This window comes from Haemorhous mexicanus, chromosome 11 (assembly GCF_027477595.1).
Source record: "Haemorhous mexicanus isolate bHaeMex1 chromosome 11, bHaeMex1.pri, whole genome shotgun sequence".
NCBI lineage: Eukaryota > Metazoa > Chordata > Aves > Passeriformes > Fringillidae > Haemorhous > Haemorhous mexicanus.
Window position 1 is genome coordinate 11390534 of NC_082351.1, and position 19547 is coordinate 11410080.

General features: G+C 36.1%; 1 protein-coding gene across 1 annotated transcript in view; it reads right to left on the reverse strand.

The window, feature by feature from the left end:
- ERC2 (ELKS/RAB6-interacting/CAST family member 2) overlaps positions 1-19547 on the reverse strand; it is a 398530-nt gene that overhangs the window by 111695 nt on the left and 267288 nt on the right. Inside the window, exon 14 of the mRNA XM_059856421.1 lies at positions 11427-11558. Coding sequence (XP_059712404.1) covers positions 11427-11558 — 132 coding nt within the window. The remainder of the gene's footprint in view (positions 1-11426; positions 11559-19547) is intronic.

The following is a 19547-nucleotide window of genomic DNA, read 5'->3' on the forward strand; positions in this document are numbered from 1 at the left end:
ATTAAGAGAATTTCACATCTGGTCCTCATGTCACACTCTTGTGAATATTTGAAAGACTGTAAACAGATCAGGAAACAGCTAGAAAATTATTGAAAAAGAAACTTGGCAGTGAGAAACAAGAGATTCAACCTAAATGATCCCTCAGAAAACATTAAAAGATTTTCTGATCATTATTAAGTAACAGAGAAAAGGAGACAGATCTTTTCCCTAGTAAAAAACATCTAGATAGAGATTTAGAGGATGGAGTTACACTGCAAATACAGGACATATTTTTCAGCAGTTTATCATTTCTGGATGATTTGAAGACTTCATATCAAGTCTTAGACACTTTCTAAAATATATGGTAATTACATTCAAACTAATTTTTAAATTATAGATTTGATAAAGAACTTGAGTAGTTCACATTATGATCACAGTCCACTTAACCTTCAACAGCTACAATTAATAAAAATCCTCTTCCAGCATTTTTTCCTCACATCTGTTTCAATGAAAATGTGTGCCATAATCCATCTTACCCTGTATATAAAATAATTATTACACATTTTCCAATTTTTTGATTAGCAATTTCATAAAATTAGGCAGGGTGTTCTGTTTTGACATAAAATTGAAAAAAATAATTTTAAAAACCAAAAAAAAACAAACAATAACATCACTGTACTTTAAACTTTTAATATGAAGAACAACCTCAAAACCAGTCTCAACTGGTGTAAATCCTAACTCACAGTTACAATTTTTTCTGTATGGACAGGAACAAGTACCCAAAAGCACTGGATAAAAAGCACATAAGAATCAGGACTGTCATTTTGAAGGTTCCATGAATAAAGTGTTGTACCAAGAAGCTAAGGTTTGGTGCCTCAGTGCAAACAGAGATTGAAGGGAATACAGAATTCTTCACTGAAGTTCTGAGAGAAATAAAATTCACTACTTATTTCTGCATTCTTGACACACAGTGAAGCAAAATAAAAGCTGCAGTTATGCCTTATCATTTATTAATATTGGAACAGAGGATTCCAGAAGTAAGCTTAGTTTTTCATATCAGTGTGTGTATCCTACAGAATCATTAATCTATGGCTCTTTCAAACAATAAACTGCAATCAAGCAATTTTTCATTAATGTTTGTGTACATTAACTGCTTTTTAAACTTGGATCTTTCATTGGTTTATAAGATCAAGAATAGCAATTCAGTGACAAAAACTGCAAAGCAAAGTCTCAGTTACTGACAAGCAAAACAGGAAAACACAAAATTTGAGAGGTACCATTTGACTTGAGAAATTAGTATACACACTTGTCATAAAATTGTTAACAATTCTGAGTGTTTAAAATATTGATTGCCTTGTATTTTTAGGACAGACATCCCAGTATCTAATTTGGACCTGTATTTATAGTAAAGCAGAATAATCTCAAATACTATTAAGGCTTTTTACAAATCATTGACTTAATTTCATACTTTTGCTTTTTTCTTTTTTTTTCTTTTTTAATTTGTGCTACTATTTACTATAATTGCCTACTATCTTAAAAACAAGTATCTGCTGTCACTAAATGTGAATTAATGCTCTGATCCAATTGCCACAAAACTTTAAATATGGCTTCAAAGTATCAAAATGAGGAAGTTAAAAAACAGTGCTTGGAAAACATTACACACAGATGTAGAAATGTACAGAGACTGTTTCTGTTTTGCTACTGGAGTATACCTCAGTGCAAGCTTTCTCAATGCAGGCAGATTTCGTAGCCATCAATTCCCTAAGGGTCAGCAGTAAATTTGAGTCAGTGGCCTTCAGGGAACAGGGGCTACCTCACACAGCAGGTGAGAAACAAAGGAGAACTCTAATCATGGTCTGCATAATTAGGTCTAGCTACAAAATTTTATTAATCAGATGCCAGAAATTGTCAGCCCAGTCATTGCCATTCTGCAGGTAGCACATTCCTGATCACTGGTGAACATGGAGTAGCTGCAGGAGGTAATATTTGTGTTCCAACAGCAACAGTGCAACTCTCAGCCACTACAGTGGTCCTGAGAGTCACCTCTGTACAAAACACCTGTCTTGGGGGGTATTTGGAATTAATCTTGCCCAAAACTGTTCCCTTTAGCAATTCCACTGTGTTGGAAAACCTCCTGGAATGTATGCTTCATTTAAGTTGAATCAAACAGGAGCTTGGGGTGCCCAATCCAACACCACATCTGGATATGAACCATATGCAAGAAGTGGGAATGACCAGGAGGATTTGATTCAAATCTGCATTCTTGATGAGAACTAAAACCCTAATGCAGGGGCCCTCAAAGACTGCAAAAGACTGCATTACTATGAAAATGTGTGTTAGAACACAATCCCCTGCACTCCTGTGGCATGCAAGTATCTTCATAAAATCTGTTCTTAAAAAAACAAAAAAGTCCTGATCTCCTTCTAGCTTTCACAATACAGGCAACATTAAAAACTTGATGAGTTAAGCTTTTCTGGCTCTCTTCCCACAATAGGAGACCCTTCCTGACAAGGCTCATCACATTTCCCTTTCATGTCCTGCATGCTAAGAATTAATGTCTTAACTTGGGTTAAATAAATCTAGCAATAAGCTGCTCATCTCTGCAACTAACTTTCTGATGACTGATTTACACTGCTCTCCTTATTATCTACAGCCCCTAATGGGTCATTAAACGTGTAACAGCTGGCTCTGAACTGTGAAATTGTCCTACTTACAGCAAATACTTACATTTACAAATATTAATTTCCCCTTTTTACAAAGAAATCTACCTGCTATGCAACGACATTTCTTTCAAATCAAGAACTTAGTTTAAAAATCAGAATCTTGCAGAGCTTAGAGAGACTTACATCTGCTGCTCAGTTTCTGGGAGCAAACATAGCTGAGGACTAATCTCATGAACTCTCCATGCACAGAACAATTGACTACAGAAGAGTTTTGTGCAAGAATGATTTGAAGAACTGAGCCTGTAGCTAAAAAGTGGAAAGACTAACAGTGGATTCATTTAAGTGTTTGGGGCATAGAGCTTGAAAAGGTCTTTATTTTATGCTTCATTTGTATATTCAAAAAGATGAATAAATCTTAAAAATTGCCTCAGCAATATGTATTTATGTCAGAGGTCTATTTTCAAAGTTATCCATAACAGAAGGGGTCACAAGTGACCATGCATCACCCAGTTATGAAAATGGCCTTAAATCCCATCTCACCATTTGTTCTATTTGTATATAGTTGGGTTAAAATCAATCACAAATACAGCCATGGGGGAAAGTGAAATGTTGTTTCTGACCATTTACTTTACAGCACCCAGACCAGTGTTCACATGAATAAGATGTTTCAGCAGATACTCATGCATTCTGAAGTTTTATCACTAGATGAAGCAGAAACTCAATGCTTCTTACAAGTGGTCCGTGAAATCAGATTTGCAATGCAAAAATTTATGGTCCCCTTTGTAGTGAAAGCCTGTGACATGTTATCTCACTTAAGTAACCAGGGCCAGATATGCAACTTTTGTTATCAAGTTACTGTCTCCCAGAAATGCATTTCTGGCTCTCTCAGTTGGTCTAAAGACCTATTTTGGACTATGATGGTGGCAGATAATTTTTCTGCTAAGAAATGTAAGATAAATGTAAACCTCTGTATAAGTGTTGTATATTATAACACACACATTCAGGGGAAATGAAGGGGAGAGATTTCTATAGCTAAACATGATCTCCAAAAATTCTTCCATATGTGGAAAAGACTGGAAAGCTAACATATAAATATAGATATATATAAATATACACACTGCTCAGTGTGTATACATTTATATCACATTCATTAAACCTCAAAATATAAAATAAATTAATTTCTGTAAGCAAAGGAGAGGTATAACTTTTCAATGTGCAAAATCCATCTGAAGTATCAAAGACAGCAAAACTTATTTCCTACTTCTTGTTTTTAAAAAAACTCCAGTTTAGATGGTCTTTTTGTAAATTAAAAATTTATTATCATTTTAAGATGTTTAAAAAGCAGCCTGCTACAGTATAATTGCAATTAAGTGTCAGGAATAACAAAAGCATTTATAAATATTCCAAATTTCCATGGGCTTTTACTTTCAAGTGAGAAATCCTGAGTAGCTCACAACGTTTTTAATTGCAAAATGGCAGCAAATCAAAATCAAGAACCAGAGTATTCCTGAAAGACAAATTCAGATTCAGAGATACTCTTCCAAATTTCAAGGCTCTTTCTTTTCTTCCTTCACAACTACAATGTAACTCACAATGACCCTTAGGTTTGAAGCCAAACCTCAAAATGTGGGCAAGCCTCTGTGGAAAACAATTTAAGTTTTCTTCTTAGGACAAAGTACACAGAAATACCTAGATAGATGTCAGGCAAAATTTTCTATATCTACTGAAATAAGTACATGATAACACTGACAGAGTTTTGGGAAATGCTTAGACAGAAGTTATTCGTCATTAGAAGAGAACTATTTGCCATTCAGTAGCTGCTTATAATAAACAATATAGCTATGAAAACTGCAAAAAACTTAATTGGAAAATTGGTGTTTTAAAGGTGACCGTGACACAAATAGGATTTTATTGCATTCAGTTCAACATGTCTGAACAATGTGTGATATGAATCACAAGTTCTTTGTTCCAGAAGAATAATATGTGCAGCAAAGATGAAAAATTGGATGAAAGATTAAAAATTTGAAAGCATTTATCTGACTAATTTGCACTGCACTTCTGAGCTCTCAAAACACTAATTCAGCACAATACTAGTTATTTACAGTGGATATGTCTGAGATTGTTTATACTGAATGTACTGACAAGCAAACCTTGCCCTGCCCAAATTCCTAAATTAAATAAATCCATGTGACTCCGATGAGCTTAGTGCGGGCTCAGCTCGGTGCTAATGCAATTGCGTGCTGCCCTGCAGCTGGAGGCACCAGCAGAACAAGTTCACATCCATTTGGGGAGCAGACAAGAGCAAGCTCACACCTGCCTAAAAACAATGTGTAAACATACAGGATAAAGAAACACACAGAATATTAAACAAAATCTGGGTCAGGGAGGAAGGCAGTAATTCCAACTTAGTGCATTAGGCAGCTATATCATATCGCTCCTTTTATGTAGGACAATGTCATTGGTTTTCTCCTTCTTTTCTCTTTTCTTCTTTTTTCCTGAACAATTAAAAGACAAAGTTTCAATGATGCAGAAAACTCCCAAATGAGATATTTGATTTTCCCAGGTACTAAACTTCTGCTCTGACTGAAATTTCTACTCACAGTCTAAAGAAATTTGAAGAATTTTATGCTTTTCAAATATGGTGATTTGCATTAGCTAAAATAGCTAAAATACTCCGGTTTGTTTTATGCTTTTATGGCTGTTAGGTTTTGTTGTTTGGTTTTGTTTGTTTTGGTTTTTTTTTCCAAGGAAAAAATCTCAGTTTCGATATCTCTGAGGCCTGTTCAGGAGTTTGAGGTTGGCAATTTTCCAGGGGGGCCACAGAATACAAGGCATTATACTAACGGCCAGGACTGCCAAAATACACAAAGTAGCATGCACTCCCTTCCCCTAAAATTACATATGGATCAATACAGTGATTTGTAGATCAGGATCCAGACACTAAAATAATAATCGTTGTTTGACTGTCCTGTGGTTCTGATTTCCAAGTCATCCACCTCAAACAAAATCCCATCTGACCTGTTCAGAGTTCTTCACATATCGTCTTTCAGCAGCTCCAAGGATATTTAGCAGTTCCAGCTGATGAATAAAGACCTGTTGCCAAGACCAGTCACCACTTTACAAATCAATAAACACTTTTTTTCAGAGCACATGGTCTTCTTCAAAAAGTTAGTTTTTAGTGGCATACACCTACTTGGCCACAGTAAGTTTGTAGTCAAGTTTCTCACATCACTGCATGTGATTTCTTTTCTCAAATGCTGGAGTTTACCAGCACACTTTTAAAAAGCCTGTTTAAAACGAGGCATATTTAATAGTAAGACAGCTATAGGCTCATTCTGGAACAAATAGCCTTGTGACTGGAGGAAGGGAAGCTCCAGAGATGCATCCTGCCTCATCTCTGTCCTGATAATGAGGACTTTTCCTTTAGATAGAAGGAGAGTTCAGAAACCTTGAACAACCTTTTTAGGCCTCCTTGCTGAGACCACAGAGGAACAGAAAACTTGTTGGTGAGTTTGTAACAAATTACTTCTAAAAACTAAATCTTGTAGAAGAGCCATCAAAAATGTTTTAAGTAGGAAAAAAAAATCTCTGGGTAGTCAAACAGGATTAAAAGATGTAAGAGGACATCTTTTTACATGCTTAGGCACCATGTGACATTCCATCCTCAATTATAGCTTCTAAGAATAGGGCTAACTTTTTGGAAAGCATCCAGTTCCTAAAGCACACCCTATGATATTCACATTTTTCTAAAAATCTGATTATTTTCTATGAGAACATAATCTCCACAAAACAAAATCAAAATATATTTGTAGCCCTGGTGACCACAGAGTAAAGCAGTCAGCTTTGAATCCACTACAGCTCAGGTATTCAGGAAACTCTTAGGAGATTAAGAACACTGTACATTTTATTTCTTCTAAAATCTCCAGTACTATGGGAAGTAAGAAGATTTGATAGTTGTTATAATCATCAGGATTGGCAATAAAATCTAAAGTATGATAATTATTCAGATATTATACCTCCAGTCTTGCATTGTGTTAATACAAAATCAAGTTCTTCCCTACAACCTCTCAAATAGCCTGATTTCCTGTTAATGCCATCAGACTAACTTAACCTGAGGCATACTCATGTCAGATTACCTACACTTCTTTTTTCCTGTACAAATGACACTTTTAATTTCATAATCAATTTCAGTTTTTTACTAAGTAGTCCATAAGCAGAATCTTGAACTTAGAACCTTCAACCACATCTTAATGAAGTTAAAGAAGTCTGGGTGATAAGCAAAGATTGCTATTCATAACGTGGAGACTATCCTGGAGTTAGAGACTGGTCATACAAGTTGAGGACTGTGAGGACTTTAACCAGGAGTGGAAAATGCCCACAGAAATGAACAGTAAGTGGATATGGGTGACTAGAGCCTGAAACTCAGAACAGGAAACAGGGAGGGACTGAGAGGCTCCTGAGATTAGGAAACCAAAGGGAACAGAGGTCACAAATCGACCAGAACTGTGGCTAGCAGGGCAGAATTCTCTGTTGGCTGTAACTCACAGGCCTGCTCCCATACTGAAAGGACACAACTGACAGAAGGAGGGCTGCCCAGTGAGGCAGCTGGGGCAGGGAATACAAATGTGCTGATTCCTAACAACTTTCAACAACAGCAATTTGCTTGAGCAAAGAGAGCACAAAGTCACTGGTGTGACACAAGCAAGCATTTCCTTCAAAACATTTTCCATAAAGGGAAAAAACTGAAAGATGATGTGGGGCAGCTGAGGCCAAGACAAAAAGGTTTTAAGGAAAAAGGATGTAGAGGTGAATACAAGAGGCAGGGAGCTGGACAGTTGGGTTTGGGGGAAAGTCTGTGCTGTGGGGCAAGACAGCTGCTAAATCTGGAAGTTCCAATTTATTTAGCCATGGGGGTTTTTTTGTTCCAGATAACTCCTGGATGCAACAATCCAGATTAGATTACTGTAATGCATTCTGCAAGGGGCTACATACTACAACTCCTTGGAAACTGAAGCTAGAGCAAAATGCTTATTCAGCTCATTTTCATTCTAGGAGTATTACACCCGCACTTCAGGATGCACACTGACTGCCAAAATGTTTCCAGGTGGAAATTAAGAAAGATTGCCAACTCTCAAGCCAAAACTGAAGAGAATAAATTCAAGTTTTTGTGCAAAGCTGCAAAATTATCTTTTTTTCCTGTTTTTGTAAAGAGTAGTAAAAAATTGTTAATATATGTTACTGATATGGCAGCACTCAATCCTCTGAAATTTATTTATGTCGAACAAAAATCAGATGTACCAAAATAACTAGAGATCACATCATGACCAATTGTAAAAAGACCATGACGAGAGTTAGAGTCTTCCTACTCTTTATGAAGGTCCAGACAAGGATGGCAAAAAAAGGTCACCCATCTATGTCTCTCCCTAGAGAGCGAAAAAAGAGGGAATAAAAGCTAACAGTGTCTGAAAATTTGTCTTTGTTCTCTAGCAGCAGCCAGAAGACCAAAACTCATCCATTGTATCTAAAAAAAGGTGCTGGACTAGTTCCTTCAAGAAAAGTCAGAGATCCTGTCCTTCACTAAGTCTAGAGTCATTCTGCCACATGCTGCCCATGGCAGGATAGGAAATCAAGTAAGAGTTGTAACAAAACCATAATCATTGAAAAAATGTCAATACCTGAAGAAGAAAGCTTCTCATAAATATTATGCCTATTTCAAACAGGATGTGCATCTTCCAAGGTCTTCCAAGAACCTCTGGTACACCTTTCTCTTTACAAAAGGTAACAGAAATGCTGCAAAATGTACTTCACTGCCCATGTACATACTTTACAGACATACAATAGCATGCATTTCTCTATATAAATGTGGCATGTGGGTTAGAAAATCCAGTATTATCTACAGAAATTAATGTTTCAAATTAATACTGTTCAACTGTCTCTGTCTCTCAAGAAGCTGGGAGAAAACTTTCAAAATCCCTCCTTAGCATTCACCACATTAAACAGCTTTTATGCTACAACATGCACAACTTCTTCATCTCCTTAAAAAACTAAAAATGCCCTCTGATGATTTGTAGGCTTATTATTTTCCCAGTTTATTCTGTGCCTTTAAACCACATGTTGGGTTATAATCACATACCTAGAATCTGTGTGTAATGTGGAATGGGAAATGCAGATTTCTATGGCACACAGCAATCAAATTGCTGCACAAACTAATGCTGTAAAGAGGGGTAAATAACAACATAAAAAGTAAAGAAAAAAGTAATATCCATGATTGAAAAATGTAAGATAAAGCAATGTCTAGAGTTCACTCATTATTACCCTTGACTGTGCTGTTCTCAGAGGTTATTTCAGCAAGGGTTTTGCTATGAATCACCTGTTAACAAGTAAACATATGCTGGGCTAATCCATTGTTCACAGTCTGTGGAAATTTTGGGATGACAGCACTTCAGGAGAACACCTATTCTGAGTCCAACACAAGCTGAAATAAAGCGCTATTCATCTAACCTGTTCTTAGAAACCTCCAAGAAAGGACCTTCCATTACATGCATATGAAAGAATGTCCATATTTTGTTTCCACTTACGGATTCAAGAGACTCATAGTGAAAAAGTCTTCTTTTTAAAAACTAACCTAGTTATTCCTGGCAAAATTAAATTTACTGCTCCTAGCCTTCCTCCATTGGGCACTGGAATACAATTGATCATCGTCTTTTTTACAACAACATTTTATGTATCAGAAGACTTATGTCTCCCCTTTGGTACTTTCTAGACTAAACAAACCATGTTCTTTAAGCCTTCCCCACAGGTCATGTTCTCTAAAACTTCTATTATTCTTGTTGCTCTCCTTTTGTCCCTTTCTACTTTGTCAATGTTTCCTAAAGCATGGAGATCAAAACTGTAAACAGCTTTTCAGATGAGCTCTCACCAGTGCTCCAAGGAGCAGAATAATTGCTTCCTGCTGCTTCTTCAGCATTATATCTAGCCTAGAATTAGATCCAACTTCATTGCAATGGAATTCCACTGTGCAATTTAGATTCCTTTTGCCATGCTATAACCTCAATAGCATATGTGACTTCTCCCCTGTAAGCAGACTTGCCTTTACCAAATTTCAAATTTCTTATTCTAGACTCCCTCCAGTTTATCAAGACTGGAGCAGCTTATTGAGCAGTTTGCTCCTGCTGTGCTTGGAGCTTCTTACACCTCTGTTCATGATCAACAATATTAATGGCATTTCTTTTTCACCACAGAAATAATCTCTAAAAAAATACTCCACAGAATCAGATAAAGGTCAGACCTCTTTGGACCCCTGCTGTAACTGGCCCTCCTGCCTGAAAATGAGCAATGGAAAATTTGTCTATTGGTTGCACACCCATCTCATGGCAATCTCATAATTATTTAAATTAAAAATATATATTTTTGATTAAAGCCTTTATTGTTGCAATTCACTTTACACTAGTTATTCATTACATTACAAAATTATGTATTTATTTGCATATTACAAATATCTGGTGGGACAGGGTTAAACACCTGGTGAATTAAAGGGTACCACCTTCTGCTTTAACCACAAAACCAGTTACCCTATCAAGGGAAATCAGATTTGCTTGACATAATTTTCCTTGGCAAATCCAAGCAGACTAAATATAGGATGGGTATGCTAGACCTGCATTCTTCTTTAGAGAATGGCCCAAAACTATCACCTAGGAAAAAAGCTGAGTACAAGTGCTAATAAATACTAGTAAATTAGCTACCATTTTATGTGCTCTATCTTTAACCATGCACCTATTTTCACTATTCCTATAATATCTCAATGTTCTTGAATATGTTTTGATACTGACTTTCATTATGCTTCTTATCCATTCTCTTCCCTGAATAAGCTGTAACCATGCATTGAAAAGCACTTGACTAAATGTTAGCTCTTTTACACTGTCTTGTGCCTCAAATTTCTTTCACAGGTTCAGGTTTCTTAAATTAGTTGAAAACAGTGTCTGGGTTTCAGTAACACTGTGGTGGTTATTACCTGTTTTTTCACATCTCTTGCCTTCATGTTGGCTTTTTTTTTTCCTTCTGTTCCTTGCATAAAGCCAAAATTTTATTTTATAGATATTTCCATACAACTTTTCCTTCTTTTATAAACTCAGCCAACTTATCTCTGTTAATCAGAAACAGAACTAAACCAAGACAGCAAGTCCTTAAGTCCCTTCTCCTCTTTCTGACAGAAAAAGTTCTTAACATGTTCCAAGAATTCAAAGGATTATGTATTATGTTGTTCAGGTTTACAGTTTGTGGTTTGGGGTTTTTTAATTTGTGTTAGTACCCAAGAAATCGTGTTTTCTCATTCTTACCTGCTCCTGACTCTAACACAATTCTCTGTGTAAAAAAAGTAGGATTTGCCTCTTAGCCTCCTTCTCCCAATTAAGTAATCTATCATACATCTCCATTATATTGTCTTGTTTTTCCCTTTTATTTCTACCCAGACATTATGAACTTATAACCTAGTTTAGTATCAAAAAATGATTTTTCATATAAAAGCAATGTTAAATTTTTCCTCAGGCTCCTTCATCTGAAAATGAGTTACTTGTTTCTACAGACTGTTTTTCTACTCCAGAAAAATAAGGTACCAGACAAAAAGCCAAAATTTAAACTATTTCAGGACAGAAATAAATACCAGAGCTATTAGCTTCAGTTCAAAGAATTCACCGTTGCTTGTTAGTTCTTTGGAAAATTTATTTTATTCTGAAATAGCAAAATAACAAAGTTATAAAACTGAGGGTGAAGAAAGAGGTGACCAACCTGATCTGGAGAGGGTCTGTGGTTGTGTTGTGTCCTCCCAGGAGACCGATGGTGGTGGTGGTGGTGATGGTGGTGGTAGTGGTGATGGTCATCATCGTAGTTATCTGCCATCAGCTTCATCCTGTTTTGTGTCTGTTTAAGATGTAAAGCAAGACAATTTTATTACATCTTGGAATGTATTATTCCGACAGTGTTTTAGGAATCTCTTAGCTCTGGGGGTTTTTTGGGAGTTTTTTTGAGCTGAAGGATCTAAGAATAGAAATCCAGACTGCTGGCTCACAAAGAAAAGGAAAGAGAAATAGAGAAATCAAGTATGTGAACACATCCTCTGTTTCAGCTTTCACATCCATAGAATGACACAAAGTCCAAATGTAAATGATGACAGATGATGTGTTTGAAGGGCAAAAGACATTCAGCTTTTCTAAATATATTATTTTAGTGCTGTTTCCTATTTTTCCAGTCTAACATTATGTCTTAGCAATTGACTTCTTAAATCTCACTGAAAGGAATATTAAGTGTACTTCAAACATTTACAGTTGGTTAGCAAGGCATGTCAGCAACAACCATGAATAGTTGTTCTAAAAGTTCTATTTTGGGTAATTTATTTTAATTGTACACCAGCATCACCCTGCTAGACAACAACTAAAGCGAACCTGAAAATAAGAGATAGAGACACAGGCACTTAGAGAAATAAGTGATTATGGAACTTGACACATTACTGAATGGAAGTAAGTCTAAGATATAGATCTTGAAAAAGAGATCAACACTTCAGCTAGAGCTGTGTACAGATAATAAAATCTATGTCACCATGGGATAACAAGATACATTGCTGCTCTTTATCACTATTACAATTATTCCATACCACGATTACATACAGTTGAATAATTCAAACCTTGCTCATAACACCAAAAATATCTTACTACCAATAGTCTGACACCAATGGATACAGTTGTTTTGGGTTTTTTTGTGGTACCAGGACTCAAGACTCTCTCAGGCAAACCTGTTAAAGTGCAATAAAGTTTTAATTAATTTTGCACTAACAAAACCCATAAAAAAATCGTGTCAACTCCCAGAGATCTCTTCCAAAATGAAAATAATCAGTCAGAGGCATATACAATTAATACCACACAGATGACTGAAGGAAAGATAGCAGTCTCAGCTCACTTGATGTCATGCTCCAAGACAGCAGCGTTCATGGTAACCCCATTGAGGATGGGAGTTAAACACATTGCCCAGGACTTTGCCCAGATTAATGAGTTCCAAAGGACCAACATAAGCAGATGAATTTGACCACTCATTTGTTCAGTATGTCCCAAGTTTGAAAAAAAAAAGCAAACTAAATATTCACATTACATAATATTTCAAGTATAACAAAGTCTAATGCCAGGAAAACAGCCACAGAACCCTAGGAAGTCCTGATGTACCTTTTCATCAATTAATTTTTTTCAGTCACAATGTTTCTCAAGCGCTTCACATGATGTTCAATAGAGGATCAGAGAAAACTGCTTTAGAGGAGGGGAGCTGTACTCTGTTTAAACAGAAACAACCAACTAAACCAACCAAACCCTCAAGGCATCCACAACAAAAACACAAAGAAAACATCACAGGTGAGATGTGCACTAGTAGAAGTTCTGAGCATCTCCATAGCACTGTAAGAGCCCTCAGTATGGTATAGAGAAGAATCTGCACCGTTGGAAATATTTTGTTCTCTCCCTCCCAAAAGATGGAAGCAAACAGCTGAATGAATTCCAGTTGTAACTTTCTACCGATTTTGATAAAAAGATCATCTCAATCTGAATCATCATGGTTGGCCTGTTTGTTTTTAGATTCAAAGAGGAAGGGCTTTTGAACAAAAGAGTGGAAAAGATGGAGAATTAATAGACAAATAATAAGCCACTTACTATAAACACTGTCATACCCTGCCTCTTTGGGGAAGCTCCTAAAATTTTATTAGTTTATTTTCTTATCAATGAACAGCCTTAAATTTCCTACCTTTCAACTGTATTCCATAAAGAATGCAAAAGTTAAACAAGATGAGATATGCAATCCTAAAAGTGTCCTCTGTAATGAGGTGTTGGGGATTAGGCGTGTCATGGGATAAGAACTGTAAATGAATGATGTCATCTTTCTAATTTGGTGCTGAAATATAAATAAACTACTTCTAATGTTTCTTCCTTTTGCATGCCAGATTGCAGTAAAATGTGCACAAAGAAATGTTAATGCTCTAATAGCCTTCCTTTAGTATGCTTGGTCTTTGTTCTGGGAGCAAAACTGACAAGAAATATGAAATGAGACATTCTTTTCCATCAAACCACCTAAACTTCATCATGACTTGTAATTGCCATCAATTTCTTAAAATGATGCAACTTACCTGGCAAAATAATACTTTTAAAAGCTTTTTGTTTTTTATTTGTTAGCTCTTCAACTGATAGCAGATACAATTTTGATGCCTTTGCTTTAGCTACTCCTAGCGCTACACTTCCACACTGAACTGTATTTTCCAGGTATGCTCAGCTTTGGCTTAACAAGGACAAATACCTTATGATTTCAAACTTTTAAAAGAAAGATTTTTGAGGAGGACAAGCAGGACAATTTCTGGAGAACAACCAAAGTAAAGCTATCCTGAGGAACAATACAATCCTTTTCACATCCTTCTAAACAAAAATCTGTAACATCACTTCTGTTTTCTCCCTTTGTCAGCTTTTGATACTTAGCAGGCTTTGAAATGCCAACTATATTTTTATTTGAGGAAGGAATTAATTAACCACATTGGAATTTGTTCAGGACCCCAGGGCTTCACACCCCTACACCTACATACAGGCACACACAGCAAGGTGTGTAAGTGTTGGGCCACTGGTTTATCAGTCAGAGGAAAATCCTCATGGTCTGGGTGCCAGAGCAACACGTTCAGGGACTGCTCCAGTGCTGCCTGAGAGGGAAAATACCACACAGTGACCTGGCAATGCCATCACTTCCTGCAACAACTTCTGCCTGTAAAGTTCCTGTTCAAGGACACCCAAGAGCTTTTCTTACATTTCTTTAGAAAGCACAGAACGTCACTCAATACTGACATTTCTGGATGATCAAGAAATTGAATCTTGAAATATACAATAAATGAAAATTAGAGTGGTGATCACACATGCATTCAAACTGTGCAATATCTAATGTGCACCACTGGTTACTCTGCACCTTATCTGAAATAGTTCTATTGCACAGCTTAAACTTGCATTCATATTCTCCTCTCAAACCTGAAAATGGGGTTTCAAAAAATTTACACAGCCACAGCTCAGCCAACAGTTATTTTGAAAATGTCTGGAAACAAACAAGCCCACACCTGAGAAGGAACATGTTTTAATTTGGATTTATACTAGAAAAGGAAAACATGTGAACTTGTAAAATGCAACAATTAATTAACTCTATCTCCTAAAGACCATGTATGGCCTTATTAGTTCTAGCCTAAACAGCATCCTCAGATTTTTTTTTTTTCTCTTAACTTATTGACTACATTCAAAAAAATACTGCATCCATTTTGAAATAAAGGAATGATCAAGGAATTAAAAGCAGCTTAGATCTACTTGCACAGGTATATTAACCCTTAGGGCTTGAAACAGTTGTCTTTGATCATTCAATATCACTATTTGCTAAGCTGTCAAGGTCATGAATGGTATGTGTAACTGAATTTTTAACCCACTTACCAAAGAATTTATGACCTAGCACTGCAAGAAAACTGACAGATATTTCTTGTCCTCCTAAAAGTCTGTTGAGTTTAAGGAAGGATATACCAAAGTGAAATGAAAGTCTTTGATTGACTGGTAACAGACTAAATAGCTTAACAGCAATCTGTAACTGTAAAACTGTAATATTAAAACTGTCTTTTACAAAATATTTTAGCAAGGTGGCAATAGGGAACTATGCTTTCATCTGTCATCTGGATCAAGTTAACAATGAAACTCTCATGAATGAGGCTCAAATGAGGAAAAATAATAAGATTTGTTGCTCTGGGATATAGGTGTAATACAATTCAATAGCTATTACTTTCCTTTGGATTTTCTTCTCAATCTCTCTTCATTTAATGGAATTTGAAATATTTCTAGAATATTCACTTTCAATAGGGTAGGATTTTTCCCTATATGAGAAGGAGGCAGATATAAAACCTGTAGGCTGTCCTGGAACTATCCTGGTGTCTAATTCTTAAAGCACGAAATTTAAAATCTAGAGACCCACATTCTAGGTTTGACTCTGTAATGGCCTCTTGTTGTCTTTATTGACACAAACTCTTTTTCTTGCAATCTCACTGTTTGAAAATAAGCATTCTAATAATTCCACAAAAAACTCCGAATATTTCATGAGGCAGGCATTTAGTTCTAGTCTCCATAATTTTTAATAACAGGTGATTTTATCTGAGCATTTTTTCTCCTGAGACAATATTTTAGAAAACAGAAAAGGGGAGTGATGTAAAAAAAATGTATTCTCCAGACTACAGAGTTCACCAAGTTTATCCAGAAGCTGCAGGAAGGAATGATTGGAATGAGTCTAGATTTAATGAAAGCACGTGCAACTGCATTTGGTTTTCCTGTATGAATCCAGCACTTCAAGCCTGAGTTGCATTGACAAGAGGGTTAAAAAATGTTTGCTAATTAAGCCAGCTCTGGCCTTAGAACAATATTTTTGCACATTCTTTGAAAATTGTTGTCGTCTGAAGACAAGGGAAGAATTTCTTACTTTTTCTACTGCTGCACAACTCAGAAATCACAAACTGCCATGGAATACAATTTCTATTGGATTTGTTACTTGGCAAGTTACAATTTATTAAATGTTGGAGAGCAAATGCTGTACTTGCCCTCACACATCCCTAAACCTCAAGAAATTACACTTGTCACTCACAATCTTTTAAATGACTATAAAAGTTAGCATAAAATCATGGCTTTACAAAAATGGTGCATTTTCTTATTAAAAATCCTCAAACTATTACAAGAAAACAATGCAGACTATCACGTTTGTGTAACAGAGGAAGGCAGTCTTGGAAAATAGCTACAAAAGGCATTTGAGAAAGCACCACAGAATCCTGGGCTTGTAATAACCCTTATGGTGACTTTTGACAACCAAAGGGTCAACACAAGCTACAAAGAAAACTAGAATAAAATGCCATTTAAAGCCTGTATTTCCAGAACTTAATAAAGTTCACTAAACCTTTTTTATTTTTTTAAAAAACCCTCTTCATCAAGTTTTCCTTTATTCCACTTCTGTTGTCTCAACTTAATTATTTTTCTGAAATCAAAAATAACAAGTCCAAGTTCCAACCTTGGAGCCTCTAAAAATCATCTTCAACCTCACTGTCATTGTTCCACCTGCTTTAACAGCTCAAGCCTATAGAGATACCTGCATCCTGCACAAGTGATGGGAAAAGAAGCCAAAGAGTGAGATTAATTTGCCATCTAGAAAAAATACTTGGGAGAGATGCCTTTGCAATGTTTCAGTTTAAACTTTTCATATACTTTGGGGCACTGTTTCACTAACTATCCAGCTGTAGAAGAAAAGAAAATTCCAAGGCTATTGCTAGAAAGCCAAAGCTTGAGACTGCTCCAGCACTTTTCTTGAATCCACACAATGAAATGAGACAAATTGTTAAAACACACCCACCCAGTATGGTTTGGACAGAAGGGTCCTTTTTCCACAAGCCAGAGGATCTGTGAACCTGTTATTGCTCTGAAGGACCTTTTGCCAGTATTACAGCTGCATGGAAGAAGTGGACTTAATAGACTTCCAGAGATTGTATTACTTTCTGCTAATTATTCAGGCCACTTTTAACAGTGGAATACTAACAACATCATGCTAATTATTTCCAAATAAATTATACTCTTGTCTTCAATGAGTATAAATATACAATAATATTCTATTCAGGCTACTTTGTTGCTTATGCAGGGAGGTTTTAGACACCAAGAAAACTCCAATGGAAAAAAATGAGGTTAAGACTCTTAAGTTTGCAAGCACTCATCAGTAAGTGAAAGATAACAAAAACACTGCAGTATGTTAACTAACCAGCAACTGCAAATGCTAAATAGGTATGATAATCATAACCCTATGGGTGTTGGAATGCATCACCATGGGGCAGTGGTGTGTTTTACTGAGTGCTTTAATTATGCATTTTCTTTTTATAACATCTCTGTAATGTAATCTGTTCTTATATTCTTACTCTTAACTACATTTTAACATGGGTTTGCTGCTTTGTTTCCTGCCTCCATTGAAGAACACACATTTTTCCCTGTTAAAATTCCAAATGGGCTAATAAGCATGTTTTTCTTTTCCTGTTATAGTGTATGACTTGTCTTGGAAAGTGTGAGAGACAGGATGCATGCAGGCTCAGAGTGTGCATGATAGCACACTGCAGAAAAGCTTGGCTACTCTGCATTTAACTCTTTTCAGGTTTTACCTCATTAAGGATAGGACTGTTCCATACAAGGTAAGGAACACAGCCAAGTTTTCCTGCTAAGAAAGTATACATATTTTTCTTTTTCACATCTATATTTACTTAATTCACATGTTGGTTTTATATTTAAAATTCTTATCATCTGTAACATGTAACCCAGAGCAGTTGATGTTCAGGCCCTGTCTGCCCTCACAGGACAGAAAACAGGGATTAAAAAAAGGTACTGAGCATTTTCCAAGTTTTCATTAAGTCCAACATTCCACCCAGGGAAAATACAAAATCAGTGCTGGACAAATTAATACTCTGACTCTTCTGCAGCAGTGCATAGCAATTCCTATGTAAATCTTTTCAGAGACTCAGGTCTGGTAATTTAGTATTGAACATGAGCATAGGAGCTTTAGAGCTACTTCAGTTCTTTTTTAATTAGAGCCCTAGTTAACTGGTATGAACAACCATTACACCTGCTGCTTTGCAAGATGACAAAATGTGATTGACTTACCCTGAAAGAAGCTAAAGCTCAGAGTAAGCCTCCCTCTTCACAGGCTGAAGGACAACAGCCTCCCAAACACCAGCTGGGATATTGGACACTTGGCAGCCAGAGACAGGCAGCACTTCCAAGTGCCAAGCAGACACTTATCTAAAGTACTGAGGCCAAATTTCAAGTTTTCTGACACTTGTGATTAAACAAAGCTATGCTGAATAGAACATGGACTGTCTGACTTTTTTTTGTGCATTTTCCTGCATTTAGAATTTGTGGTTTTGAAGTCTTTTAAAGCTCTGAGAATTAAAAGTATGGCTTGAAGCACAGGAAATATCTTGTAATAATACAGCATAGTCAGTAATGTGTAGGCTCAAGTCATGCTAAAGGTATTTGTCTGAGTCCTACTACTAACCTGGGTAATTACATAGAAGTATGTAAGAACATAGACACAAAGAAGTGGGTTAAAAAGCATAATTAAAGCTCTGAAACTGTAGCTGCCTGAGGACATCTCAGGCCAGGTCCTCCTAAAAACAGACAAGCAACGGAAGAAGGAAGGTTCTCTTTTTTCCTTTTTACAACAGGAAATAACTCATTTAAAAGATACTTCCCTATAATAATTATTTAAAACCAGACATGAATCAGGAACTTCAGCAGCTAAATAAGACCTGAGAAACTGCAAATCTCTGGTTAGCAGCACTGGTCATTTTTCACCATCTTTAATGTCTAAATAGTGAGTTTCAGCTGTAATTTTTACAATTTCAATACAAGCCCAGGTCTCCCATTTGTATCATATACAAAATCTAGCTTAAGTTGAAATTACTACATTTATTCCATTGTATGCATCAAAAATTGCTAAATAAAACATCCATTTGAATACATTGGTTGTACATTTCAATATGGACTGAAATGGTGATAACATCACACCACCTAGAGACACCTTATATATAGCATCATTTCTTTTTGATGCTGGATTGTCAGAATTACCAGTTTTATCCACAATTACAGCATCAGAAATATCTGACACCCAGTTTTTTACAGTTTGTTTTTTTTTTAAATAGCTGGCTACTTAGCACTTCATTTGAGATCAAGTGTTAAACTATATTTAGTCTTATTATCATGGGGTACATTACAGTAGAACATAAGGATTTGTTTAAAACATGTCACATGGAGAAAAATCCTTTTGGCTTGGGTGTTCAGATTGTTATAATGGAGA